This window comes from Barbatula barbatula (assembly GCF_947034865.1).
Source record: "Barbatula barbatula genome assembly, chromosome: 18".
NCBI lineage: Eukaryota > Metazoa > Chordata > Actinopteri > Cypriniformes > Nemacheilidae > Barbatula > Barbatula barbatula.
Window position 1 is genome coordinate 5,643,240 of NC_136781.1, and position 26,702 is coordinate 5,669,941.

At 40.2% G+C, this 26,702-nt stretch overlaps 5 protein-coding genes across 7 annotated transcripts; 3 read left to right on the forward strand and 2 right to left on the reverse strand.

Moving 5' to 3' along the window:
* Positions 1 to 442: 442 nt before the first annotated feature.
* Positions 443 to 8,363, forward strand: ehd1a (EH-domain containing 1a). Its single transcript, XM_079479540.1, has 5 exons — positions 443 to 1,202; positions 3,251 to 3,348; positions 5,975 to 6,387; positions 6,676 to 6,840; positions 7,031 to 8,363. The coding sequence occupies exons 1-5, from the start codon at positions 805 to 807 to the stop codon at positions 7,556 to 7,558; spliced, it is 1,602 nt and encodes a 533-aa protein (XP_079335666.1). The 5' UTR covers positions 443 to 804; the 3' UTR covers positions 7,559 to 8,363.
* A 1,073-nt stretch (positions 8,364 to 9,436) lies between these two features.
* On the reverse strand, positions 9,437 to 11,003 carry map1lc3cl (microtubule-associated protein 1 light chain 3 gamma, like). Its single transcript, XM_079480640.1, has 4 exons — positions 10,854 to 11,003; positions 10,489 to 10,544; positions 10,308 to 10,414; positions 9,437 to 10,105 (listed from the first exon to the last, which is right to left on the reverse strand). The coding sequence occupies exons 1-4, from the start codon at positions 10,909 to 10,911 to the stop codon at positions 9,946 to 9,948; spliced, it is 381 nt and encodes a 126-aa protein (XP_079336766.1). The 5' UTR covers positions 10,912 to 11,003; the 3' UTR covers positions 9,437 to 9,945.
* A 1,341-nt stretch (positions 11,004 to 12,344) lies between these two features.
* LOC306907461 (uncharacterized protein) lies at positions 12,345 to 20,727 on the forward strand. The gene is made up of 4 exons (XM_079479541.1): positions 12,345 to 13,018; positions 16,154 to 16,322; positions 17,234 to 17,437; positions 18,062 to 20,727. The coding sequence occupies exons 1-4, from the start codon at positions 12,821 to 12,823 to the stop codon at positions 20,392 to 20,394; spliced, it is 2,904 nt and encodes a 967-aa protein (XP_079335667.1). The 5' UTR covers positions 12,345 to 12,820; the 3' UTR covers positions 20,395 to 20,727.
* Positions 20,728 to 20,757: 30 nt separating this feature from the next.
* ttc9c (tetratricopeptide repeat domain 9C) lies at positions 20,758 to 23,174 on the reverse strand. Of its 2 annotated transcripts, none has more exons than XM_079479522.1 (4): positions 22,981 to 23,174; positions 22,287 to 22,593; positions 22,013 to 22,195; positions 20,758 to 21,773 (listed from the first exon to the last, which is right to left on the reverse strand). In XM_079479522.1, the coding sequence occupies exons 1-4, from the start codon at positions 22,990 to 22,992 to the stop codon at positions 21,631 to 21,633; spliced, it is 645 nt and encodes a 214-aa protein (XP_079335648.1). In that variant the 5' UTR covers positions 22,993 to 23,174; the 3' UTR covers positions 20,758 to 21,630. The 2 variants fall into 2 exon arrangements, with proteins under 2 accessions (XP_079335648.1, XP_079335649.1); XM_079479523.1 differs by having other exon boundaries at positions 20,986 to 21,773; positions 22,118 to 22,195; positions 22,981 to 23,135.
* On the forward strand, positions 22,379 to 26,674 carry LOC306907450 (transmembrane protein 179). Of its 2 annotated transcripts, XM_079479520.1 has the most exons (5): positions 22,379 to 22,612; positions 23,931 to 24,486; positions 24,581 to 24,718; positions 25,562 to 25,640; positions 25,722 to 26,674. In XM_079479520.1, exons 2-5 carry the CDS (start codon positions 24,164 to 24,166, stop codon positions 25,917 to 25,919), a joined length of 738 nt encoding a protein of 245 aa, XP_079335646.1. In that variant the 5' UTR covers positions 22,379 to 22,612; positions 23,931 to 24,163; the 3' UTR covers positions 25,920 to 26,674. The 2 variants fall into 2 exon arrangements, with proteins under 2 accessions (XP_079335646.1, XP_079335647.1); XM_079479521.1 differs by lacking the exon at positions 22,379 to 22,612 and having other exon boundaries at positions 23,782 to 24,486.
* Positions 26,675 to 26,702: the final 28 nt, after the last annotated feature.

A 26,702-nucleotide genomic window follows, 5' to 3' on the forward strand; every position in this document is an offset into this window, starting at 1 on the left:
GAATTTATGAAAACACACATGCGTAGTTACTACAACACATTGTGTGTGTGTGGTGTATGCAAATCAATATCACAGCTTCACCCTGTTCATAAAGAGCCACGTATTCACAGTGCTGCCTGAGCCTTTACGTGTGCTCGACCTCATGCGGTGCCTGCGCAGATTGATCGATGAACAACACAACGTATCGCGAGAGCGACTTGAATGCGCTGCTTTCGAACACCTCTCGCGGTATTTTAATATTAAACTCTGATTACTATGCGCAGCACAAAGCAGTGGATTTGATTGTCCGTCTCTGTTCTTAACGCTCCTCTTTTTAATATCAAGAATGTATTTTATTAACTCTGCCTCCATCTGCACGATACAGCAATAATCTCCCACAACAATGCCTTTTGAAACGAAACATGACAACAATCGTGTCAAATCAAGGCTTTTATTATGAAGCACGCAACAGGGTTCCGAATCCGCATGCGACACACAGTCAGTCAGTCAGTCTAGGTACGAGAAGTTTCTAAGGAGCCCGTCAGCCCCATAAGATTAAAACTGGTGCAGTTTTGCTCCCGGCCGAGAAATACAGTCATCTGAGTGTTGTAATAACCTCAGATGTACGCGCTGTGTACTTCAGCGACTTGCCAGAAGGAAGTGCTGGTCTAGCAAATTAGCTGCGTTCATTATAAAGCAGAGGTGGTTAGAGGGGTGGGACCGTCAAAGTTTCGACGACACGCCGCTTGGTTGGTGGCGAATATTTGAACGAAAGGGGTATCGTATCTTTTCTCTTCGAGCGAGGGCCGTCGCGCAACGATCATCATGTTTAGTTGGTCCAATAAAGAAGGGAAGAAAGACCCAGAACTTTTCCAGAACGTGTCGGAGGGACTGAAGCGCCTCTACCGCACCAAACTCTTTCCTTTAGAGGACACCTATCATTTCCACGACTTCCATTCGCCGGCTTTAGAAGATGCTGATTTTGATAACAAGCCCATGGTGCTGTTGGTGGGTCAGTACTCGACCGGGAAGACCACCTTCATCAGGCACCTAATGGAACAGGATTTTCCCGGTATGAGAATAGGCCCCGAACCTACGACGGATTCCTTCATAGCGGTAATGCACGGCGAACAGGAAGGGGTGATACCTGGTAATGCGCTTGTTGTTGATCCAAAAAAGCCTTTCCGTAAACTCAATGCCTTTGGAAACGCTTTTCTCAATAGGTAAGTTAACGCATTTATTCAATATCAAATTATTCCCACATTTGTGAATGGGAAATGCACTGTACCATGGTCATGTCTGTCAAGGTTAGGTTAATGGGAGGTGGCTATGAAACAGGAGATTAAGGAAAACTGAAAGTACGTTGGATCTTGCAAATTCTGGAAATTTTACGTTTTTTATCAGTGGAAAGTACTTCTAGAGACACCCCATGACTTAAAGATACTTTTGAGAAAGGGTTCTCTGGGTTCACTTTATCCATTTGGTTTTAATTATGACCTCACTGTTGTACAGTACAACCGTCATTATTCACGTTCTAGAAATGTGTGGATCTTTGTTTTCACGTGATATGCTTGTGTCATCATGGCACAGCAGGTGTCACAGTCTGTCAACTTGAACCTGAATTTGTCTTGTGCTTAGTTTATTTGTTTTCCAAACTATCAGGACACAGTTACTTCTGATCTAAAGGTACAACAGGACATTTAAGCACCCAAAGTAAATGTGTTATAATTTCTTTTTTTTAATGATGTTGTCTTACTAAAGGGGTCCAGAGTCTGTGCTAAAAAACGGGAACAGATTTCTGGGTGGTGTCATATGTTTGGTCTGCACAAGCGGATTGTAACAGGCTGGGATTACCAGTGCTTTGCCATATGTTTGGTTAAATAAAAAAGGTTTCCAAACATAAAACCTCAAACCTCAGAATGTAATACCAGTGGTGTCTTGGGTTTAAGATATTTCCCATTTTTCCACTCTCTGTGTTAGTCATCATGGGTCTATTTGCGGTCATCATGAAATAGATGACAGGCAGTAAAAGTTAGTTCCATGTTTTGGACTTTCAAATATTACAAAATTCAAGAGTTCAATTCCTTTGTTTTGAAGAACAACGGACGTAGTTAAAAAGTTTCGTTTTTACTTAATTTCTCAAAATGTGTTTACGATATACTATCACTTTGTCAACATACATTCAATAAAATTATCAACTCTTTTTTTCATAACAGGTATACTAAGTCATTTATCAGGCAAATGCAATAATTCTTCTCAAAACCTCCATTCTTTGATACTGCTTTAAATTATATAGACAGTGAATAATATTGTTCTTTATCTCTTTTGTCAAATTCTAATACTCTTAAGTTTTCCTAGAAGAAACAGAAGATCATTGTCACCCGAAATAATGAATGTTTTTGTCAAAAGGAAGCAACAGTTTTGTAGGCCGATGTCACAGCCAGCATAAATTTTTCCTAACAGAAACTATCACAAAGGTCTTGGTTTTTATAAATGACAAAAAACATCTTGTTATTATAAACGGACATAAGGGAAAGATTTATTTTCGACTGATGGATTTTTGTAGTTTTGGAAGCATCATCCTGTATTGTTTAGCTCAAAATTTCACTTGGACAGGCCTAATAAATTTTATGCTTGTATGCTAGTTTGAGTCATGTGACAGAATTGCATATGCTTTGACTATCATTCTTGAGCAAGCGGCTGTGACGTAGGCTCATAAGTAGAGACTGTAAATTACAGTAATGATTCAGACTCTTGTGCTGCCACAGTTTATTTTGTTTTAATATAGCGTGAGACGGATGACTTTTGAGATTTTAACCTCAGTCTTGACTGATTATAATTTTTGTTTTAAATGCATTCATATTACACTAACCCTGGTTTCACAGACAAGACGTATAGCTAATCCTAGACTAAAATGAATTTTGAGCTGTCTTAATTTATATTTTAAAATATGTCAGTGCCATTGTTTTGTCTGAAGATGCACATCAGTAATGTTTTTTCTAATGCATTTTAATAAAAGCGACTATAGCCCATCTAGTCCTGGCTTAGGCTAAGCCTTGTCCTTGTAAACAGACCAAAAGGTCTCCCTGTATATAAAATGTATAATGACTGTGGATAATATTAGCTTTCCATTGTATATTTGCACAATAAGAAAGTGGGAAATAAGATGAGTTCAGTGTTGTGGCTTTAGACAATCTCACCAAACCTGTTACATTCGGTTTTGCACTGTCTTTGCTTGTCAGACTTTCAATCTCTCACTCTCTCCATGCAGGTTTGTCTGTGCTCAGTTAAACAACCCTGTCCTGGAAAGCATCAGTATCATCGATACCCCAGGCATCCTGTCAGGGGAGAAACAGAGGATAAGCAGAGGTCAGCAGCCTTTTGCCTTTTTGTTTTATTTTAAGATTTCAAAATAAAAAAATTCTGATCCGATAGATTTAACTACAAAACTCTTTAGCTGCTTTAAACCTGCTTCCCTACAGCTGTATATTGAATGAGTTACCTTGGCTTGCATTTCTCATTTGTAAGTCGCTTTGTATAAAAACGTCTTATAACCAAACAGTTGTAAATGGCAGATACATGCTATATAATCTCTCCTAGACTACTGTAAATCTCTATACACAGACATTTTCATGATTGTCTGTCTGGTCTGTAGTTCGTTCAAAGTGCGACTGACAGGTACAAGGACAAGAGAAAGTATTACACCAGTCCTGGCATTTCTCCACTGCTTTTCAATTCTATACAGTTCAAGGTGCTGTTGTTTATTTTAAGGTTTATATCCACAGTACATTGCTGATCTTTTATTTCCATCACACCACCAGGCCTTTGAGATCCTGCATTTACTGTACATCCATCATTTTGCAGGAGCTTTTAGCCAAAGCAGCTTTGACAAATGAGGAACCTCAGATGCAATTTGTCAAGCAAGAGCTACAGTATCTGTTCTATAACACTGCCAAGTTTCAGCCAGAGTAGTAAAGAAGGAATGCTTAAAGTAGGTGAGAGAGAACAGTTTTTCAAAAACCAAACACACACACACACACATACGTCCAGTTTGAGGATCAGAAGGAAAAGGTTTTTCTGGTGTTTTTCATTCTTTTTAACCACATATTATCTCAAATTCCCTTATAGCCTCACATAATCTTTGGCTTTTATCATATGTCTTGTTAATCTTGTTAATAGCATGGAGTATGTTCCTCCCAAGATGGTGGCGCCACTGCTACATGCAACATAGGGCGTGATGTCAGCTTCACATTTTCTATTAGTACACATACCACAGCTTGATAACCACTGCTCTATATTATTGAATCATTCCTACTTTTATTATTTCATATCTTCCCCTTAATAATCTATAATTCTGGTCCTTTAGCCAAATGCTTGTAAATCTGAAAAACCTTAACTCTGTAAACCCAGCATTTGTTTGTTTGGGAAGAGAAGCAAGACGGACCAGTCTGACTTCCTTTTTTGCACGCTCTGACATGTCACAGCTTCAGTGGATTTCCGTGTTAAGAGCTTATTTATATATTTTCCCCTTCATATTAGTCATGTCCTTTATTCTGTGACTTAATAAGAAACAGGATGTTTGAGCTGTTCAGGCTTGTGTATATTATAATTTGCATAAACCTGGATAATGAAAGCAGTCAAACCTCTGGCTTCGTGTTAGTCTTGGTAGGAAAAGAGCTACAGTTGCAAAATATTCCCAACTGGAAATATTTCTGTATTCCATGCAGTCATTATTTGTGAACTCCCTTTAGAGTGTGTTGTGCAGAGGAAGAATAAAAAGGAAATGCTGAGTTGGCCCATGTCAACTCTCTGAAGACTGTAGATACATGAAGCATGATAACCAACATTTTGGCACAAAGAAATAACTGTTATGAAAACAGAAACCTGCCTTTGTGACTGGATATGTGTCAAGAGAGTCATGTGAAGAGTCATGTGACACTATTGTTCCTTCTGAGGCCAGTGGAGCCAGTAACCAGAGACCAAGGTTCCCCTATATACCATAGACACCCAGCAGTCCTTCCACTGACCCTAAGGGGCAACACCAGTCACAGCAGAGACGAAACCGACTGTGGAGCAGTTGTGCCTGTGGATTAAGCATGGATTAAGCATGAATGGGCGTTTGTGCATTCCCATCCAGCTACTGCTCAAATAGCCTTTGTGTTTCATTGTTCCCGTGAGTTACTATTATAAGATGTCACTGTGTCATGTTTTTTTTTGTCTGTGTGGGAACGATTTTTTTTTACATCGAATTACTGGAAATAGGGTCATTTCATGTCTCATAGAAAGTTTATAGGATGTGGAACTAAACGTGTGGTGCACCACCATGGGAGATTGTGCACAAAAATGTCACTGGTTTTGCCTAGAGCATCTGTACTAAACTCTCACTAAACAGCTTTTCAGATTTTTTTAAATTCATGAGCTTTTTCATAATTTTGTTTGCATATATTTTATGTCCTACCTACAGTAGTTTAGTGATAGAATGCTTCTGAAAGCAGCTTGAAAGAAATTATATAATTTAAATGAAGATCATTGATAGTGGTAAGACTTGCTATAAGGTTGTATTTGTTGACGTTAGTTAATGTATTCGCTAACATTAACTAACAATAAACAATATTTTTACAAAGTGTTCACTTAATATTCACAAATATTAAGATCGTTTAAAATTTCGAATGGCCAACTCTATGTGGTAGAAATCCCAAATTCTCCCTCTTTCCTGTTTGGTCATCATTTTTTAATGTTACTATTCAAAAACGCTGACACAAGGGATTTTTCAGGGAGCGGATCTTTCTCTGAATACATGGCATTATAGTTGCGGTTTATTAACAAACAAACTGATTGAGATCAGATGACACTGCTGCTAAAAAAATCGAAATCACTTTCCCAACGTCATTTTATTCATAAATCCTGTTTCATGCAGCCCTGCTGGCCGTAGCTTTGATTCAGAAGTATATAATAGTCATCTGATGAAGCCTTTCTTATCCTCTCTCAATTGCAGGCTATGACTTTGCAGCGGTTCTCGAGTGGTTTGCTGAACGAGTTGACAGAATCATTCTGCTCTTTGACGCCCATAAGCTGGACATTTCTGATGAGTTCTCAGAGGTTATCAAGGCCCTGAAGAACCATGAGGACAAGATGCGTGTGGTTCTGAATAAAGCTGACCAGATCAGCACCCAGCAGCTGATGCGGGTGTACGGTGCCCTCATGTGGTCACTGGGGAAGATCATCAACACCCCTGAGGTAGTCAGAGTGTATATCGGGTCATTTTGGGCTCAGCCGCTTCTGATCGCAGACAACAGGAAGCTGTTTGAAGCAGAGGAGCAGGATCTTTTCAAAGACATTCAAAGTCTTCCACGGAACGCGGCTCTACGGAAGCTCAATGATCTGATCAAAAGAGCTCGTCTTGCTAAGGTAAAACTTCCGTCAAAATCTTAATATCTGTAACAATTCATCTTGTAGATAGATTTTGAAACCAGACATTTATGAACTTTCATCTCCACTGATTGTGTACAGGAATCTGATCAAACAGATGAACCTACACTTATTATAACTAAAACCAAATTAAATTTGGACCCTTTTGAGCTTGGTTACTTTATTTTATGCAACTGGCAAGATTTGTGGTGATGATGTGAATTGTTTTTTTGAAAACTACAGTTCTGACAAATTTGTGTTTAAGTTGATTGAATATCTTCCTTTAAGGTCCATGCTTACATCATAAGTGCTTTGAAGAAAGAGATGCCAAGTGTGTTTGGGAAAGACTCAAAGAAAAAAGAGCTTATCAACAACCTGGGCTTGATATATGAAAAAATTCAGAAAGAGCACAACATATCACCGGGAGACTTTCCTAACGTAAAGAAAATGCAGGTACGAAGCTTTTGTATTTCACCCATCTTGATTTCACTTCACCTAGAAAAGAGGAACAGAGGTTTGAAAAGTGAATCGATAATTTATGTCACTAACGTTCTTGACAAAGAGAAGTGAAAAACAATACATTAATTCATTCTGTAAAAAGCTACCTTTTTATATAAAAACAAAACACAATCTTGCTTTGCAGGAGTTGCTGACTGTTCATGACTTCACGAAATTTCCAGCTTTCAAACCAAAGTTGCTGGAGTCGGTGGAAGACATGCTGGGTAGTGACATCGCTAAGCTCATGATACAAGTCCGAAAGGAGGAGGCCTCCATGCCAAGCCAAGTAGTCAAGGGCGGTGCGTTTGAAGGAACCATGAATGGGCCGTTCGGTCACGGATATGGAGAAGGTGCAGGCGAGGGCATTGATGAGCTGGAATGGATCGTGGCCCGTGATAAGCCAACTTATGATGAAATATTCTACACCCTCTCTCCCATTAATGGGAAAGTATCAGGGGCCACAGCTAAGAAAGAGTTGGTGAAGTCCAAATTGCCAAACACAGTGCTTGGAAAGATTTGGAGCCTGGCAGATGTGGACAAAGATGGTTACCTAGACGATGAGGAGTTTGCGCTCGCAAATCACCTGATCAAAGTCAAGCTGGAGGGACATGAGCTGCCTGCCAAATTGCCTGTTCACCTTGTGCCACCTTCCAAACGGCAAGAGCAGAATTGAACAGTTGGCTTGAGTTTGTAAGATCGGTTTCATGGTACCCAAGCCATATTTTGACCATTCAGCTAGTCTTCATACCTCGATTCTGTCTTTAGTTTGAATTTTTTCTTTTTTGTAGAAGGGGTTAGGATTGAATGTTCTGCGCTATAAATGACAGGACTGAAAAGACCAACCAAAAAGAGGTTAAGTGCCAGTGACAGACTTTGTACAGCTCTAAAATGGAGAAACCACTATGGACAATAGAACACATTTAAATTGATTACCAAACTTCCATGGTACTTGGGAACATTGGGAGTTGTTGGAGTGAAGATGCATTGTGATTTGAATGAGAATATTGTTTAAGAAGGCTCCTAAAAAAACTAAAATGTGAAAAATATAAAAAAATATTATATTACTCCAAAAATGATTACTGTTATGATAACTTATTCTTGTTCTTTAGAGTTATTTTATCTGTATTTTGTATCTATATTTTCAATTTTGAATGTTGATTATTGAATGTTTTCTTTTGATTTAATTTCCCTTAACGATATATAAAGTTATGCATTCATATGTATTCTGTAATTTTTAGGGTGTCTTTTTCCTCTGGGATCTCATGTTCGGAAGTCTTTGCCTTCCGTTGAATGCAGAAAATACATTGACCAATAAAAAATATATTTGTAAGCCACACTGCTTGAGTTTTTATTCAGGCACATTTTTCAGTGATTTGTAGTGATGTGAAGACCTTTGGAAAAAAACAACAGCAAATATTGACAGATTTGAACCTGTAAACCACATATATCCGTCGTCTGTTTTTATGACTTGTTAGTTCATGTCAGAAAAAAGAATGATCTGACCATGGTTTTCCTCTCTTCAACTCTCCAGAAGTTATGTTGGGACATGTTAGGGTGCTTTACTCTAGCGTCTTGTTTGCTGGTCTTGGCTGCTGTTAAAGAAAGTAATTTTTTCTTCCCATGCATCTTGATTACCCAGTTTTTATTGAAAGGTGATTCCTCTTGCAACACCGTTTTGCTTGACAACTAAAAGCTTGTCCATTGAATTCTTGTTTAACTCTTGCTATGAACAGGGTAGTGTACAACATTTTTTTCTGGCAACAATATAAGCAAAAAAGGTTTTGTGGCCCAAACTTAACTTCTGGCAGACTTCTGCAAAGAATCAATAACTCTATAGTAGTTTTAAATTAATTTATTATAATTATACCGTAAAATATGAAAACAAAATAATATTAATTTAAATTCAATATAAAATAAATTCTTATATTACAGCCAAACATAGAAGTTAACTACTGGCCAGGCTTGTGACCGATGAAACAGTCTATGTGCATAAGGATAATTTGCATTGGCATTATTCATGCTTTTTTATTTGCTCTACACGTTTAACTTTATATTTGCTAGTTGAAGCATTTTCTGTTGGATAAAGACGCTTGTTTACCTTTATCTGACCTTTGTCTTTGCCATTTCTCAGTTAATGCATTCTGGCTTCAGAAACACTTTACAAGAGGGCGCTAAGATTCTCAGTAGTATACTAAGTGAGAATAAGAACACAGATGTAAGTCATGCTCTCTCAAAATAAATTAAAATGTACTGTACTAGTTTAACGGGAAAGTATTAATGCACTGTAAAAAAAAAGCTGCTCTGATATTTTAATCTATTGCATTGTACATGATTTGACTACACCCATTTTGCTCAACCCCACGTGACTCCTTACTGACACACTAACCGAAACAATACTATTAGAGATGGCAGTTAGACAACAGCCATGTGTGAGAAGGTGATGCTAAAAAGTACATACTGTTCTCCACTGAGAGATGCTTCATCAGATTAAATGATGACTCCGCATACTATTTTTAAAGTTGCTGCCGATTAGAAATAATCAAATGCAACTGAAAGAAAGGACTGGTGGACATTTATTTCTTATTGCCTCATAAAATAGCACAGATTATAAAATGAACACAGATTTCCTATAATGAAAGATAACCAGACATAACATAACAGAACTTGATTTATTGAGGATTTTCACAGTTAAAGCCAAGTAAAACTGTCTGTTATTTTTCTTTTTTGTTCTTCCACTGATGTGCAGACACAAGAAAGAGCAAGGAGAGGAAACTACTGTCCAACAAACCCTCTCCCTCTCTCTTTTTGAGGGACATGATGTCCCTTTTGTGTCCTGTGAGTCTCAAGGAAGTGGCATCCCTTGTCACTTTGCAGGGCTCAGTGTAACTTGTGTAGTGTTCTTCAAAGCTAGCACAAATGACAGGAAGTGATGTCTTGTCTCTGTAACCGTTGGTATGCGTGGTTTTGCAGTTCTTGCAGCAATATTGAGTTATGTTCTCAGAAATGCAGCAGTCTGGAGGTTTGTGAGGCAAGATCTGTGTCCGATTTTGGAGGTCTTTTTCACCCAAACATGTCCTGCGAAGCGTAGGTTATGTAAAGGAAGCCATCAGGGTCTCTGTACTGTGAATAAACCTCCCCCAGGCTGGCTGACAAACAAGACATGTTCTTTCCAGAGATCATCAGGTATAAAGCTTGAGAGGCCTCCAGCACTATTTTACTTCTGAAAGAGAAGCTGACATTAGTGCTGTTCCTCATGCAGAACGCCTATAAGTAACATCCAAGTTTTTCACTGCTAAAATATTTAGTCATAGGCTGATTCATTCCCTATTATGCTGCAGAAACTGACACAACAGTACACTCATATTATGCATGTCGTGTGCGATACAGATGCATCTTTATTATTCTGAAAAAAATGAATGTACCTGAGCAGACTGAGGAACTGTCCTAGTGTGAGCTCATGTGGGACGAGAAATTTGGTTTTGTCCAGAAGAGGAAGTTTTTTCTCCCGAATGAATCTCTCTACGATTACCTAAGATAATATTATTACAAATAAATAAACAATTTCATTCTCTTTTAACAACTCATTAAATATTTGCATCTTACCGGTAATTTGTTGGGGAACTTGGACCGAATAGTGCAGACTTCATCTTTTCTTGTTTCTGAAATTACAAACGTATTCATTTTTCTAAATCTTATTATAAAACAAAAAAGACGAGTGAAAAGTATGGTCATGAGTACAAATGTTGATCTAACCACTTGAAAAAGTATTGTACAGTATTGCGTTAGCAACCCAAAGGTCATGGGGTTGATCCCCAAGGAAACACATACTGATAAAAACATGTAGGCCGTATAAATTGAATGCACTGTACCTTTGGATAAAACTGTCTGCCAAATGGTTAAATGTAACTGTAGGCTATGTAATAGCAGATACTTAAATGAAAGAATGTGAATTGAGAATCGTGACCTACCTAAACACTTCCTCTGTTTGAAAGGCATACATTCCATTGATTTCTCGTAAGGAGGCATTCCGAGGCAGACGTGTACGGTGGTATGGTGGGAGGCTGAGTCCGGGCTGACGAGTGGTCCCCTCGGGTGAAAGCTCTGCCTCAGTCAAGACTGAAGGGCTCGGCCTTTATACGAGCTGGAGCTGCGTGTAGGGGAGGGGAAATGGAGGTGTGAAAAGAGGAGAACTGCTTACGCATTATTAAACACCCAACGATGATTTTAGAAGCTGGTTTTGGACCAGTCTCAACTGGCCAGATGCAGATATTAGCAGTTTCTTAAGCCTTTTAAAAAATTCAGGGATCAGGGATCAATAATAATGCATCCATTGCACCAGTTTTTTGTAGTTTACCTCCTATATTTTTATATTTCGTTTTTTAGAAACGTTAGGGTCATGCCACATCTCTTAATGGATAGCCCATGGCACGCATTACATTTTAATTGTAAATTGTTACTTTACCTAATTGCCTAGGCTATATTTTGGGTTTGTGGTGAGCGTTATAAAGCCCGCATCGTAATAGCGGGAGAGAATCCAAGAGGCAAGACCCTTAGAGTTTGGATCTAAATCTTTCCCCCTTTCCCTAAGGCTCATCCTCACAATTTCAAAGTAGGTCATTGATAACATTGTAACCTACATGATGTGCCTGATGGACGAATATGGTGCATCACAATCGGCGATGTAATGTCGTAAGGCTACTTGAAAACAGAGCACATGCTCGTCCCGTTATTTGAGTTCAATGAACTCTAAAGCAACATTCCCACGTTTGTCACGTCAGTTGTGGAGCGCGTTCTTTCACAAACTGTCGTGGTTTATTAAACAATTATCAATAAGTAATACGTCGACCTCGAATCTTACTCGACGTGTTTTTCTTATCATAACATGGGAAAAGTTGCTTTAAAACGGATCGTTTTAATTGATTTAGCCAGTTGCTGCAACGTTTGACATTTCAGCACAAAGTTCAGCAGTTCACCAAGCTTCTCACAAATCTTCAACCAATATCTGTTCTAGTCTTATATTATGAGAGTGATTAAATCGCATTACTGATGGGAACATATTTAGGTTTATTAATGCATTATTTGGATTGGCAGAGACTGTCACCTGCTGGTTAAAAGCGGACTCTGCTCTCTTTTTTCTTTTCTTTTAATGGACGCGCTCGTTACATATCAGCAGGTCATTCTGCTATTTGATACCAACGAAACCAATCGGATATTGGGTCATTGAAAGTGTACACCGTAATAAAATACCATCACTTTAAATTTGCTTCGTCGCATTTTTCCTTTTCGCGTTTAGAGTTCTTTTTTTAATACACTCCAAGTTTGATTAAAACAATCTTATTTTATTGTTTTATTTGCGTTAATGGACAAGTAAATCAGCAAGCAACCCTAAAAAAACGTCAACCTTATTACGTGATTTACACTCCTCGTCTTCAAACTTGTCAATTCTGTTCGAAAACTTCGCCAGCCAATCAGCAACTATCTCGGGGGTCTAAGCCCCTCCCCGTTCATACTCTCTTCTTCGCAGCAGTGGGCTGTGTGCACGCATACGGGGTGTCGCATACTACTTGAATCCATACAATCATCGTCATCATGAACGGAACGATAGCTGACGTGACGGGTAAATCATTTCAAAATGGTTAGGCGGGGAAGAATCATTGATCGATGATCGTTTCGTCCACATCTGCGGTTTGAGACCTTGAAAATAACGTTATGCCTTTGTTACATGTGCGAAAGTTAGCGCTCGAGTTCTCTCGGTACTGCGTTTTCTAGATCCGGAGTCATACATTACACGGGTTCTGTGAGCATCGCCTCTGGTTACACAGCGTGCCCAAGTCGCACAGCGCTAATGCTGCATTGACAGTCGGCGCTCTCGCTTGGCGTAAAAGTGAACAGCAATCTAACGTTCAACGGGCGAAAGGCGATTTTTGCGCGCACAATGGCCGGGCGCCGCGGTTGCGTGAATTCTCTGTGGTCAGGGAGCGAGCGGGTTCGTATCGGGGAGCGACTGAAAGCCACTCTGGCTGGCATCATGGAGCTGGACCTCCTCAGAGGACGACAGCTGGAGATGCTGGATGCGGTGCTGGAACGGGAGACTGCCGCCGAGGATGGCGCCGCAACCTCCCGCGGGCAACAGGTCAGTGGGGACGTGGGAAAATACCAAAAGAACATTTTGTTCCTTTTATATATGTAACTTAGATCTGAGGAATCCTGCTGGTGCCACCTGCTTAACGTTTTGTCGGCGGGAGAGGTGACCCCGGCAGCCGATCTCACGTTGCACGACCTAACGTTATACAGGACGCTGCTGCTGTGTTTACATTTCAGAATTGTGCACACCTTTTTCCCTTCAACGTCAAGGTTGAGTTTTATTAGGCTGCTATTCTTGGCCACTGTGTGCACACTGCGTGTGGATTGCGCAATACCAGCCGATTGGGCACAAGTGCACCATTCCATAGAACCTGTTTTTTTATGTGGAAAGTATATATGTGAATAAATCATATAATGTGGATTTTGTATTGACTGTAACCAAATGTTGATTCGGTGATGTGGCAGGGCTCTAGACCAGGTATTGATGACACATGACAGGTGCAATTCAGGTGTGTGCGCTTGTGTAATTGGAGAAGGAGGAGAGTATATGTGTAAGTTGAAAATAGAAGCACCATTGTGTGTTTTTATAAGGTGGGCAGTGTGGATGTGAACTCAAGTGAGGTCACATCTGACCTGTAGTATACATTCAATAAATGTAACTATATCTCTCCACATAACATAAAAAGTGTTTGCTCAATTATTTATTTAATCAAATATTTATATAAAAGGCTTTTAAATGATTATCCAGGATCTCATTGAAAAGAACATTTTCCTTTTGCAACGTACAAACGTTTCAATTGCACAAGCATTTAAAGCCAACTATTTGGCCCGCTAAAATATGTGCATGAAAAACAGTAATGTATCATGAGACAAAAAGTATTAGTCATCATAGGGCAATGTTGTTGCCTCTCCACCTACGCAACTTCTATTTGCATAAACACTACATGGAGAAATGTTTGTGTTGTCGGCGTCACAAATATCACCTCTCCTGTGTTGCCTGCTGTGGGAGAGAGAAAGGAGAGAGATGGTCAGAGAGATGGGGAGTGTGCCATGTTTGTTAACCCATCACTAGGATGAGCTACTGCACTGTGGTAAATGCTGTATTGGATTTCATGAGTACCTAATATGTATATCGTGTTTCGTTTAACTGACATTGATTTATTACACTATGATATGATTTCTCAGTCTATAAGAATTGATTGTTGTGTCGCGTCAGTATTTAAAACTCATCTCACAGCTGCCTCCCACAAGATTCACCTTGTTATCTTATGACGCTAATCCATTTCCTGTGTCAGTGATACAGCTGCTGGGGCGGACTATAGATGTTCACCTTATTTTTATTATTGCATGTCATTTGGATCTCTAGCCTTATATAGTTCAGTTTCCGTGTGCCAGAGCACTTCGTCATGATTTGAGCGGTAGTTGGAAAATGGCCATCAGTCCGTAAGACTGTATCAGGTTTCCCCCATTGAGCAAATACTCCTTATCAACCCCCTATGAAATTAAATAAAACACAGCTATATTTGGGGGGGGGGGGTAAAACATCATCGATTAAAGATCGGTAATGTCTAGATGTTTAGTATAAATGTGTGTGCACGTGTTGTGTGGGTGTACAGGGACGAATTAGATATTTTCATCCTTGTTTGGTGGTGAAGTCTGTTTTGTTTGTTTATTTCTTTCACAGTGCATATTGTTTTAGAGGGATCGTTCACCCATTTTCATCATCAAAAGTAGATATTTTAAAGAACGTTGGTAACCAAACAACCTTAGGACCCATTGACTTCCATAGCATAGACACAGAACCAGACATTTCTCAAAATATCTTCTTTTGTGTTCCACATGAGTCAAATACAGGTTTGACTAACGTGAGGGTGGATAAGTAAATATAGTTAGCCAGAGGTGACTGTCTGTCGCAAGGATAAATTACGCCAACGTGTCTTATACCGAAATGTTTGTGGGATTTTAGTTGGGCTGTGCAATTAATTGAATATTGATTGTAATCGTCAATTTTGGTCTTCGTCAATTGGCCTTCGTTCTTTCGATTTGTTTTTCAGTTGAATTCAGAGTTTAAAAGCCAAGTTTTTTTTTGTTTCCATGTTGTTTTAAAGATTAATGAGTAATCGTGTTAAATAATCGGGATCTCAATATAGGCCAAAATAATCGCGATTATGCTTTTCGCATTCCTAGATTTTAGGCAACAATAAGTGCATTTTCGTCGAATCTCGAATGCATGTTTCAGTGCTCATATCATTTCATGTTCCACCAGCAAAGAGGGAGTTAAAGTATTGCTGCTAAATCGGATGTGTGGGCGAGGAGAAGAGAAGCAGAGAAAGCGAACTAGAGAGAGGGCAGGATAAGACGAGAGGCCTGACAGTTCTCTGAAGTGAAACGGGGGAGGCAGTTATATCCAGGTCCAGTGTTGGTGGTTGGGGGGTTGTATGTTAGAGATGCCTCTGTCATGCTGTTCGTCTCGCTAGGCAACCCATCCCCCGTGCTCCTTACTTTATCCCAAACTCCCTTCTTTTCTTTCTTCGCCATCAATCTTTAGCTGTCCCCCTTCGTGAGTTTTCAACGTTCGTATCTTCCAAATTCTTTAAAATCTCACTCAAGCTTTCTCACACTTTAATGCTCGTTTTTTGTCCTCTATGTATTTTTAGAGTGTGAGAATTGAATTGTGGGTAAACTGCTGGGGCAGAGATAAGCCTGGTCAAAGTCCCCCTTTCAATACCCATCATCCCCCTTTCTTTTCTTCTGTCCCTCCTTTGTTTTATCATCTGTCTTTCTCCGCTCTCCGGTTATTAACCTCCCACCCCCGACTTTTTCATTTCGGCAATGCATCACCTGCATTGTCTGTGTAAAGGTCCGACAGAAGGTTGATCGGACTTAACAGGAGAATGCACAATAGTCATTTGTTTAATGGGACTCTAGAGGAGATTCTTTTGGACTGGGGGAGGCTGGTGATCACAAACAGCTTTCTTAAGTAAACCATCCATTCTTAAAACTTCAGAAGTGAACTTTATCCAGTGCATTCCATTCATGCTGCGTAACAGACCGCAGTTAATATTTTAATAATAGTGCCTTGTCTCGCAGGTGTACTGTTTTGTAAACATTAACATCACAGATGCGTGACTTTGTGTGTCATCACCCTGAGCTTGTAGTAACATGAGTCCACCATCTGTTTCAGAGTCTGTCCCCAGCACACCCTGATCTGCCTTATCCGAGCACAACAGGAGAGGGGATCAGCTCACGCTGGTCCACCTTGTCTTGGGACGTCCCGTCTGATCTGCTGTCCTCTCCCACCCCGGAACTCCAAGGCACCACAGCACTTGATTGCGACTCCAGACCCAGCTCAGGTGCGGATGATAAAAATTATAATTTGTTTAAAAGCACTACAGCTTTTACAGGTTTCTATGGATATTTATTCAAAGGCACATGCCGAGGTGCCCTTTTTAAAGCTCTCTTCATTCCCCGACAGTCTGCGTGAGTGATTAATCGTTGTTCCAGAGTATTGTTTCTCTTTTTAGTGTTTGACATTTGAAGCATTATGTAATTTCGTAAGAGCTGGCTATTTTTGGCATGGCATGTTATTCAGCACAGCTGGTCGAAACCTATGAAAGAATGACTGGTATGAACCTTTTACTTTACTTTAGCACATTACTTTGAAAAAAGTTACATTTTAACAAAAATTTATAAATAAATGTAACAAATTATAATAATGTAATTTTATGGAGTTTTGTATTATATTATGTAGTCATAAATACTAAGAACGATTCAATTGATAAAAGTAGTCATGAAATCTAGGAATGAGGTACATTTGTGAGGTCCAAGAGCAACTTTAAAAGTGTTTAAATACTTAAAAGGAGAACAATCTTAAAATAGTTAAGTTGAAAGCGACATGGGTAGTTGACACTTCTATTGTTTGACAGGAAAAATTTGACAGAAAAATATAAACGAAGATAAATCTCCCTTAAACTATACTAATATATTATAAAAAAATGTTTTGCTATGTAACAATATAGGACACATGCATGGTTAATTTATCAACTACCCACATTTAGCTGGGAAAGGAGAACACATTTTAATATCGAACAAATGAAACAATGTTTCAACATAACATACATTCTGTGTTTTGGTAGTTTGCTTTTAATTGTGCAAACATTAACTAAAGACATTTCAAGGCATCCCATAACTTATATCATCTGTCAACCCAGAAACGCTACCCCTGCAACACTCTTATCTACATCTGTCATTTTCTTTACAACAGGCTTTTACTCGGTCAGTGGGAGTTCTCTGTCAGACTCTTGTTATTCAGTGTCCAGTGAGGCAGCTCCTGGAGGGGCAGTGAAAGTGAGCTGTAGGCCTCGCTCGCTGGATCATAGCGCCACCCACTGGAGGGAGGCTGAATCTCAGCGTGTGGATTGTCCTGATAAGACACTGGAGAAACAGGACAAAAGGCCTTTTTCTACTGGTATGACTTAAGTCTTGGGGTTGTCATGTGATTTTTTTTAACCAAAATGTAAAATTTAAATGAGATAATGTAAAGTAAGTAAGAACTTTATTGTCACTGTGTATGTACAGTACATGTACAATGAACCTTTGGAGGAGCAACCTCCAGGTGCCATCTTTTTACATATACTGTATATACAGACTATTATACATATAATATACAATTTACATTGCGTTGTTAACGCAATCCCCTTACCACTGAGCTACAGGAAAGCTTATTTATTTCTGCAATATATGTTATGTGCAAGTAACCAGGAAGTGACAAGTACTGAGTTTGAAGTTTATGTGTAGGATGATGAAGAGCATTATTTTAATGACAATTGTATCCCCCATTTGTACTACCATAATGTCAAAACTATCCTGTAATGCAATGTGATTACAATATTTAGCAAAGTTTATTGCAATATGTTTGAAAGAAAAAAGAAAGACACAATAATGGCAATTATTTAAAAAATAACAATGCAGAATTGATTGATTTATATTGTAAATTGATATTAAAAAAAACGATTCAGCCATGTTTGGTATATTATACAGAAATGTGTGAATTTAAATAGTTATGGTTCATATTACATTCATTCATTTACAGGAGATTTGGAGATCAACAGCCTCATGTTCCTTACAGACCTCTGTTCCAATTTAGGAGGAATACATCCCGGCTCTTTTCTGCCCTCTTCCAACTCCAGTCCTCAGCTTCAGCTGGACCCCAAATTTTGCTCAGACCTAGTGTCTCGAAAGACAAAAGAGGTCTACCCTTACCCCAGTCCACTTCATGCTGTGGCCCTCCAGAGCCCCCTGTTCACCTCCTGTCAGGAGCCTTCCCCCACACGCCTCTCTCCAAGCCCAGAGAGTGAGCAACCTGTAGAGCCAGCGCTCGAAGAACCTCCCATGAAGAGCCAACCCCCACCCTCTCCATCCTTTACTCAACTGGAGCAATACATCAACAGATTAGTCCATCAGTATCACAGCAGGGTGGCAGCTGAAACCGCCAGTCGTGGTCGTGGACACCAAAGACACCTCGCTGGTTACGAGGGGCTTCATCCGAGAAGTGCTTCTTCATCTAGCCTGTCTGGAGGTAGCGTGACTCCATGTAAGTCCATACTGGGAAATTCGTCTAGAGTCAGTCTGAGCAGCATTGGGAAACGTGCAAGTCGCAATTCCATCAATCTTGGAAACTTGCCCTCTGTGACAGGAGAGGATTTTAACATCAGCTTCCATGTAAATCTCAATCTGAACCTGAATCCAAACCTGAACAAGACATTGAGTTTTGATGCTAAAAGTGTGAAAGAGGAGGTATCAGGATCGTGTGGACATCTCTCCACCAGTATAGTTACTCCAGCTGCTTCCCCTTCCTCTTCTACATCCACTATCACCAGCACTCCAAACTGGAGCAGGAGACCACGAATCTCCACCTGCCCTTCTTCAGTGAACCACCGTGGGTCTCTGGAGATAACTGGAAAGACTTTTACCCCCATGGGTTTCTCTAAGTCACTAGATTGGAGCGGAGCAGCAAGGGAAGAGGCAGAGGGTTGTCCTCCAACAAAAGCTTCGGATAGCCCTCCTAAACTCAACGAAGACTCTGCAGTTGTGTGTGAAATCTCTCGCGTATCTGGGCTGCCAAGATCTGTCGTTATTGGTTTGATGGAGGAGGGGGTAGAGTTGGACACGGAATGTTTTAGAAGTGAAAGAGAAAGAGGTGTGGGGTCTGCCTCTCCAAATGTCACCACACTGAACTCTAACTGGTCTTCATTTCAACTTCCTTTTGGATTAGATCGAACTAATCTGACCCCGTCATCAAACACTTGGACAGGTCAGGACTACTTATCCCATCAGCACCGCCTGCAGGTTTCCCACTCAGATTGCCATTCGGCACTTACGTCACAGTCAAGTAGCCCCCGTTCTGACAATTCGGGTCTCACGCCAACTAGGTCCTCTCCCATCCTCCCCCTCCCACATTATCAATCAGACCCTGCCTCCTCTCCTGGCTCCTCCCACACCAGAGTCCATTCCCCTCCTCGGCTACTTTCTAATTCCCCTTTCACCCCTGCACAACTGTCAGTATTTCGCCGTGACTCGCCATCCCAATGCTCTCTCCCACGCTTTCACCCATCTAGTTCTCCTCTTGAAGGGCTCAATCGACCACGTGGAGGTTCCCTCAGGCAAAATGCAGGGGCTGGATGGAGGCCTGAGGACAGAAGCTGGCGAAGAAGTGGAGATGGAGAAAGGCTGTACCAGGGCAAACATGCTTCTAGAGAGCTTATCCGAGCTGCCACAGTGAGTAGTTACTCGGGCAGAGACTACAGTGTCGGATGGGAAGATGAAATGAGCACTCAGACACCTAAAAAGGGTGGAAAGTTCTGGAAGGGCTTTGAAGCTCGACTTTGGGGAAGAGAAGAGGAGGATGAGAGAGACGAGACGGCTGGGGGATTCAGCTGGAGGCACACTTCTTTGAAAGAAACCCAATCCAGTAGGCAGGAACAAAGGGGCAACAACTCGAAAAAGAAAGGGACGAGTTGGGATGGGCGGAGTTCTAGCCTCCGCTTGTCCAGACGAGCATTATTTCGAAGCGAGTCTCAGGGAATACTCGAGCCACATTCTCAAAAGCGGGATTGCAATCAGTGGCGTTCCTCTTTTGAAATCAGCCGAGCCGGACGGGGCTCTGAGCGTAGTCGCAATCTTGTAAGAATGGAAGAGAAACTTCATTCTTCAACTGCCAGTCTTTTTCATCTCTCTCGATCGCAGAGTCTAGAGGGAAGCAGTCACTCGCTCTCACCTCTTTCTTCCCCTTCCCTCTCTCCCTCTCCACCACCATCAGCCCCTCTCACCCGTTCCAGATCATTCCGTGACCTTGGAAGAAAGGTTTTTGGCTCTATGAGGTCCCTCAGTTTCAATAAAAACCCGAAATCTAAAAAGAAAGATTAGTATTTATAGTTTAAGAACTTTCAACACGGGCGAAACAATGCTGCCAGTTTTTTCAAACTTTAAACATGTTCTGCCTGTTTATGTGCTTCTGCATGCCATTTTGTGATGTGTATATGTGCACTGTTATGGTCATAGTGCTGCTGGTGTTGTTTTTAATATGGACATATTATGCTTGAAGCACTCTATAAAGTATACGCTGACCAAATAAAAAAATATGTTGTATGAACTCTGTGCTCAGGACTTTATGAAGAAACGTTATTTGATATTTGAAAAGTGCTCAACTGTGGATAAATATCAATAAAAGTATTTCAAACTTAATGTAATTCTTTTTTTGCTTGAAAAAGCATGATATATAGAGAAAATGCAATATGACACATTTTTTTATTAATTAGAGGATAGTGGAGAGAGAGGAAGTGATTGGAAGGAGAGATGGGGAGTAGGATTGGAAAAGGACGCCAAGCTCAGACTGAAACACGGGTCTCTCAGGGCACAGTTGCACCATATGTCTGGACCACTGTCCACACAGCCGCAGTCTTCGACAATATGCCATACATTATATTTAATATTATATATTGAAATAAATTTAGCAACATCAACTTTTTATTTTCTCTAAAATGTTACAAATAATCAGACAGTGAATGATGCTTTCTTTTCTTAAAGTATTTGTATGAAAAAAAGTTTTGTTCATTCATTGCAAATGGTTGTGCTTTGTATATCGCAATATATATCGCAGCCTGGCATGTATTTGTTTTATTGTTTTACTACATGAAATAAGAAAAGGTTGAGCATTATTATGTACAATAAGATTACATAAGCAGATCTTAGTTCCCACACGATTTTAATTAATATTTCCATAATCGTATTATCTTGATCCACTCCCACTTTAACAACAGCTTTATTCAGTGTCAAACCCAAAGCAAAAACATAGGAGTACTTTCAAAAATATTTATTTAGATGAACAAAAACAGCAGGTAAGGACTTTAATCTGAGGGGAAGAAATAAGCAAGTGACTAAAATACTTTTAGTTTTAAGTGCACATAACTGTCTTCCAAGCTGCCACTTTGCACCAGATTTCAGCCATACCACATCAGTCCTGGCATGTGAACGTCAATCCCACTTGGGTAAATGCCATTTGTGGCAAATCCTCTGTATCCTAAAGCAAAACTTCCCAAGAGCCCATGTCTTTCAGGAAACCATCAGCTCTGTTTTAAGGCGTTTTATACATGTGCCTTCTGACTATTTTTGGCTTTTCTCATCGACCAGCGGCTCTTCTGCTTGTTTCTGTTTACTAAACATGCCTTTGTAGAGGGCCTTTTCATTCTGGTAGTCTTTGCCGAGTCTCTCCTCCACTCGCTGAAGCTGTTTCTTCACATTTGCATCTGAGAAATTCAGAAAATGGATGAAATGAAGGTGCCTGCTTTATGTTCAGATTTAAAAAATCTACTGACGCTATTAAAGTCTGCAAAGCACAGATACTTGATCTCACAAAGTTAACCGACATTAAGCGCAGCATTGTTACATAATCTCAATATCTAACAGCTATATCACCTGCAAACAGACCCTGCAGCTGAAAATCTTTGTAAATTAAATTATAAATATGTGATGTGGCTAATTTTACCATTGGGTGTGCTCTTGCTGGCTTGTAAAAGGTACTGCCGAGCAGTCTGAGCATCACCAAGTTGTAATGATGCCACCCCAGCTCTGTACAGGGCTTTAGTGTTACCTGCCCTCCAATGGAGCACTTTCAGACTGTACTGTAACACACGAGCATAGTCCACCACATCTCGCTGTAGCAAACATGCTGCAAAACAGACAAATAAATTGCAAGTCGTCAAATAAGAATCATACTTCTGAATGTATACTTTACACAGTCACAGTGAAAACTACGTTACCTGCCAAATTGTTATAACAATCTACTTGGGTGTTTCTTAACAGCTCCTCCTGTTCTGGGTTCAGTTTAGGCACCTGACTACCAAACCCTTGAAGGGCAGAGGTCACCTCAGCGTCCAGGCCACGGAGAAAGAGCAAGGCACGGTGATAACGTCCTATGGCTGCGCGCACGTTTTTCTCCTTGTAAAATGCGTTACCCTCCGCCTTTAACCGAACAGCATCCTGCAGCTGCGAGTCAACACGGGAACCAGATGATACTCCGGTGGCCCCCAAACATGACCCAACATCCCCTCCGTTAGGATCAAACGCCTGTCACACAGTAACGTATGTAAGTTAACGTACTGCATTACTGATACTACATGCATTCAATCAGACCAACATGCAGTCAACAAATGATCTCATGCGCTGCATGCCTACATAGACAGCCATCAAAGGCGCCTACAAGACCCAAAATTGTCTAGGTAGGCATGTTTAATTACCAGTGATCACTATTATGTTCATGACATACGCCCTTAGGCCTATATTTAAACAAAAACGCAAACAGTTTATAAAGCCCTTCAAAACAGGTAGACATACACGTAATATAAAAAGTAATAGCTTCTCGTTACTCAAAAAAGAAACCAGCAAAGCATGCAGTAGTAAATCGCCTTTCGCAATCACATAAAATTTAGCACGTACAAGTATTTTTTATTTTACCTTTTCGTCCATGGTGTTAAAGTTTCAATCTTTAAAATGGTTGCAATCCTCTTAAAGCGCAATTTTAATGCAAGAAATAGTATTAGAAGCGCTAAAGAAATAAATCTTTTACGTTCTTCTTCTTGTTCTGCGTTGTTATAGCATGCGGCAGTACTGCCACCTCTTGGTAGAAGAATAAAGGCGCAACATCACATGATTTCCATTATCCACTGATATGCTTTTAAATGTATACTTCATCCAAAAATGAAAATGTATTAATTCAGGTCAATCATTTACTCACCTCCGAGTCGTTCCAACTTTGTATACATTTCTTTATTCTCATTAACACAGAGAAATATATTTGGAAGAATGCTTATAACCAGACATATTTAGCTCCCCATTGACAACCATAGTAGGGAAACATACAATGGCTGTCAAAAGTGCCCCAGAACTCCACAACATGTCGTGACACTTCTACGAAATGATCTTTCCTTCCTGCTTTTGTAACTTTTTCTCATGTAGTAACAGACTGAGTGCGCACATGAATTAGTTTGTATACCGAACTATAAGTGCTTTGCTTGTCATTATAGAATGGACACCATAAACGTCATTGAACACAGTGACAGATGATGTCATGCTTTTCTACGGGACGTATTAGAATGATGCTGCTTTACGTAAAACAAAACCATAAAAGTAGATCTGACATTTCTTTAAATGAAACCCGCCTATCAGTATATATTGCTATCTGAAATATAATTTCTTGATTGCAATGTTTGATCAAACATGCCTGGCTATTAACAGCCTCCAATGGTGACCCACTTTTCTTTTGGGGGGGTGTCATGGTGTTTTACATAATACAGCGTTTGCTCCACTGCCCGAGATAAGGTTTGGGCAGTGTTATTTGCATGCATTGTTGATTTAAATGATTGAATGCAATGTAACACCTCATTGCAATATATATTATATTATAGTGATGCGTACGTGCAAATCGTGTTCCAGTGCGTCACAGCCGTCTGATACCAGCGCTGATCCGTTGTGTAACGGCGTTTGACCTGCAGCCGAAGGGGAGGAGTCCGACTCTGTGTTGTGTTGTGGTAAAATTCCACGTTTTATCTATGCTTTACATTCCCGTGCACACCATCGACACACATACAGCTTCGGCAGCTAAACATCACTATTAGCGAACGGAAACTAATTCTGAAGTATGGAGCTGGATCGGCGACTCTTGTCGGCTCACTGCGCCGCCCACACCCTCTCCGTTATCGCCGGACTTCTGGTGGTAGTACCGCTCGCACTTAACGGATCCGCTTTTAAGGGGAGGTGTGCGTTGTTTAGCCAAGGGTTCTGGCGGACTGAGAACCTCACGGTAGGCGAAGGGGAATCTAGAGAAGTCAGTCATCTAGTAGTGCAACAATGGGGTCCCCCGGCAGCCTGCCAGTTCGCCACATTTGTCGGTGTGTTCACTGTGTTGTACGGCGCAGTTCAAGGCTGGAGGAGCCTGTTTTATCTGCACCGCCGGCATGACGAGTGAGTTTTAATAATGATAATAATGCATTTATTGTTTGTTTCATCTATGTGTAATGTGTAGAGTTAAATTAAATGATGTTCATGTTTCGCGCAGCACGCTATTCACCTCCTTCCTCACACTGCTGTTGAGTCTGTGCGTGCTTTTCCTCTCTGGAGGCGCCAGTGTCACTCTCACCCTCGGCCTTGTGTCCTGGTGCAACACTGTCACGGATCTCAACACTCGACCCTACAGGTACACACGCTTTCAATCCACGTCCCGATCTTGAGTCAGTTTACATATTGTTTAGAGCAGTGGTCCCCAACAGGTCCCGTGGGCACCTGGTAGCCCGCATGAACTCTGTAAGGTGCCCTCTAAACAGGGCTCACTAATAAGACAGTTGACAAATCTGACTATACAAATCACTCAAGTGCTACATCGTCATGAAAGTTTATTATTAGCACGTGCTATAAGCTTTAATATATTCAAGTGCAAAAATATCTGAAAGAAAACTGAATTTGGTTCTGTGAGGGTAAAAATAAGGCATCACATGTTTAAAGTTTGAAAGTATGTTAGAGGATTTTACATATTTTGGTTGCCCTCGCTTACAAAAAGGTTGGAGACCCCTGGTTTAGAGGTAGACTTAATATTTCCTTCATGGTGATCAGTAAGAAAGCCCTACAATGCCATTAAACGATATGACATGTATTACTTTAGTCATGGGTTTGTTGGTGTGTTAATAAGAATACATTTATTAAAAATTTGAAATGAAGTTGTAATTGAAGTATGCAAGGAGACTTGTTAGGGTTGTCCAATCATGATAGATTTTAATGATGGTCTTCAAATTTAACAAAAAACTATATATGCTGTTTTCATATTTAATGAATACATTTTTATAAGTTGGCACAACTTGACTTGAGCTTGGAGTGCTGGCTGGGGCTGAAAAGTGAGTGGCAATGTGGGATGATTTTGAGGTGGTAACGTGATAGTTAAAGGTCTGTGTGGGGATTCGATAGGGGGCTGGGGTAGATTTGTAGACTTATATAAAGGGCTTATGAATAAAATAACTGCTCCTTCATCTTCTCTTATCCTCTATAGTTGTGCCGAGTCACAGTCTCTTCCTCTTTATCTGGATGTTGAGACGTCCTCGTTCTACTACGAGCTCAATTGTGCCCAGGTAAAGTTTGGGACCTGTGTCCACTCAGTTACTTAACATTAATATTTAACATTTATTGTTCATGCATTATTCTCTTTGTAGATTTCTCTGTGGTTCGTAACAGCTCTTTGGTTGGCTCAAGCTATCTTGTCCTTCCTGAGGCTCTACAATTCTCACAGTCAGCAGATCGGGCCATGTCTACCCTGCGAGAAGGAACTTCTCCTGGGCCAAACTCATGTGGACTGCCCTCACCATCATCCGCATCCACACGCGCACCCCTCACACAGTGTTTTCATTTAGCCATATAGTGTTCACAGAGTATCTTTTATGGATTTATTGTCATTTTCATTTTAGAGAATCACCATATTGCTCATGCATGAATAAGAATAACCTCATTTCAGTGTTTAGTTTATATGCACTTACCGAAAAGTTTATCTTGTAGTGCTTTTACAATTGTGACATTAGTTTGCCATAAACTCCTTGACTTAATACAGTTTACATAAGGTCAACGGATTCCAAAAATATGATACACATTGCACTATTGCATCTGCAAGAATTTGTATGTTTAATCGTATAATGTGAATTTTAAGTGAATGGGAAGGAAAGGCTATAGCACTTGCTCAAGTCAGACCCATGCTTGTTTTGTACTGTGAATGCATACGAAATACTGTGACTTTCTGCAGTCACTCAAACCAGACATTCTCTTTCTTACCCTATGAAGGTTTTATATGAAGCTGTTTGTGTTGATGCAACCTCCTGGTAAAACATCCACATTTGTTGGCCATAGCAGTGTTTGTGTATGTGAAGAAACAGAGACAAGGAAAGCTGGAAAAACATCGTGGAATGTAAACAATGGTTTTCATCCCTCTTGAACCCTTTGACCTGGAGGATTGTTGTGAAATACAAACAGCTGAATGAAAAACAGAGAGAAATGATAGAGATGTTCATTAAGGGTTTGAAAATATTATTATTGCTACTGCTGTTGTTTTATAATGCTGTTTTTATGTATGTATTATGTTCTATTTATACGCCTTCATTAAAGGTAATCAAACATGTCTTGCTATAAATCAAACTGTTTTTGTT

Bases quoted from the DNA above. Each gene is read 5' to 3' on its own strand.
- ehd1a (XM_079479540.1), top strand. From the start codon at position 805: ATGTTTAGTTGGTCCAATAAAGAAGGGAAGAAAGACCCAGAACTTTTC. The intron at 3,349-5,974 runs GTCAGCAGCCTT...TCTCAATTGCAG, and splicing joins GAAACAGAGGATAAGCAGAG to GCTATGACTTTGCAGCGGTT. The intron at 6,841-7,030 runs GTACGAAGCTTT...CTTGCTTTGCAG, and splicing joins CTAACGTAAAGAAAATGCAG to GAGTTGCTGACTGTTCATGA.
- map1lc3cl (XM_079480640.1), bottom strand. From the start codon at position 10,911: ATGCCTCCTTACGAGAAATCAATGGAATGTATGCCTTTCAAACAGAGG. The intron at 10,545-10,853 runs GTAGGTCACGAT...TTGTAATTTCAG, and splicing joins CAAACAGAGGAAGTGTTTAG to AAACAAGAAAAGATGAAGTC. The intron at 10,106-10,307 runs GTACATTCATTT...CTTCTCTTTCAG, and splicing joins CAGTTCCTCAGTCTGCTCAG to AAGTAAAATAGTGCTGGAGG.
- ttc9c (XM_079479522.1), bottom strand. The intron at 22,196-22,286 runs GTAACGTAGTTT...TCTGTTTTGCAG, and splicing joins TTGTTATAACAATTTGGCAG to CATGTTTGCTACAGCGAGAT. The intron at 21,774-22,012 runs GTAAAATTAGCC...TGAATTTCTCAG, and splicing joins CAGCAAGAGCACACCCAATG to ATGCAAATGTGAAGAAACAG.
- LOC306907461 (XM_079479541.1), top strand. From the start codon at position 12,821: ATGGCCGGGCGCCGCGGTTGCGTGAATTCTCTGTGGTCAGGGAGCGAG. The intron at 16,323-17,233 runs GTGCGGATGATA...TCTTTACAACAG, and splicing joins CGACTCCAGACCCAGCTCAG to GCTTTTACTCGGTCAGTGGG. The intron at 17,438-18,061 runs GTATGACTTAAG...ATTCATTTACAG, and splicing joins CAAAAGGCCTTTTTCTACTG to GAGATTTGGAGATCAACAGC.
- LOC306907450 (XM_079479520.1), top strand. From the start codon at position 24,164: ATGGAGCTGGATCGGCGACTCTTGTCGGCTCACTGCGCCGCCCACACC. The intron at 24,487-24,580 runs GTGAGTTTTAAT...TGTTTCGCGCAG, and splicing joins CTGCACCGCCGGCATGACGA to CACGCTATTCACCTCCTTCC. The intron at 25,641-25,721 runs GTAAAGTTTGGG...TTCTCTTTGTAG, and splicing joins ACGAGCTCAATTGTGCCCAG to ATTTCTCTGTGGTTCGTAAC.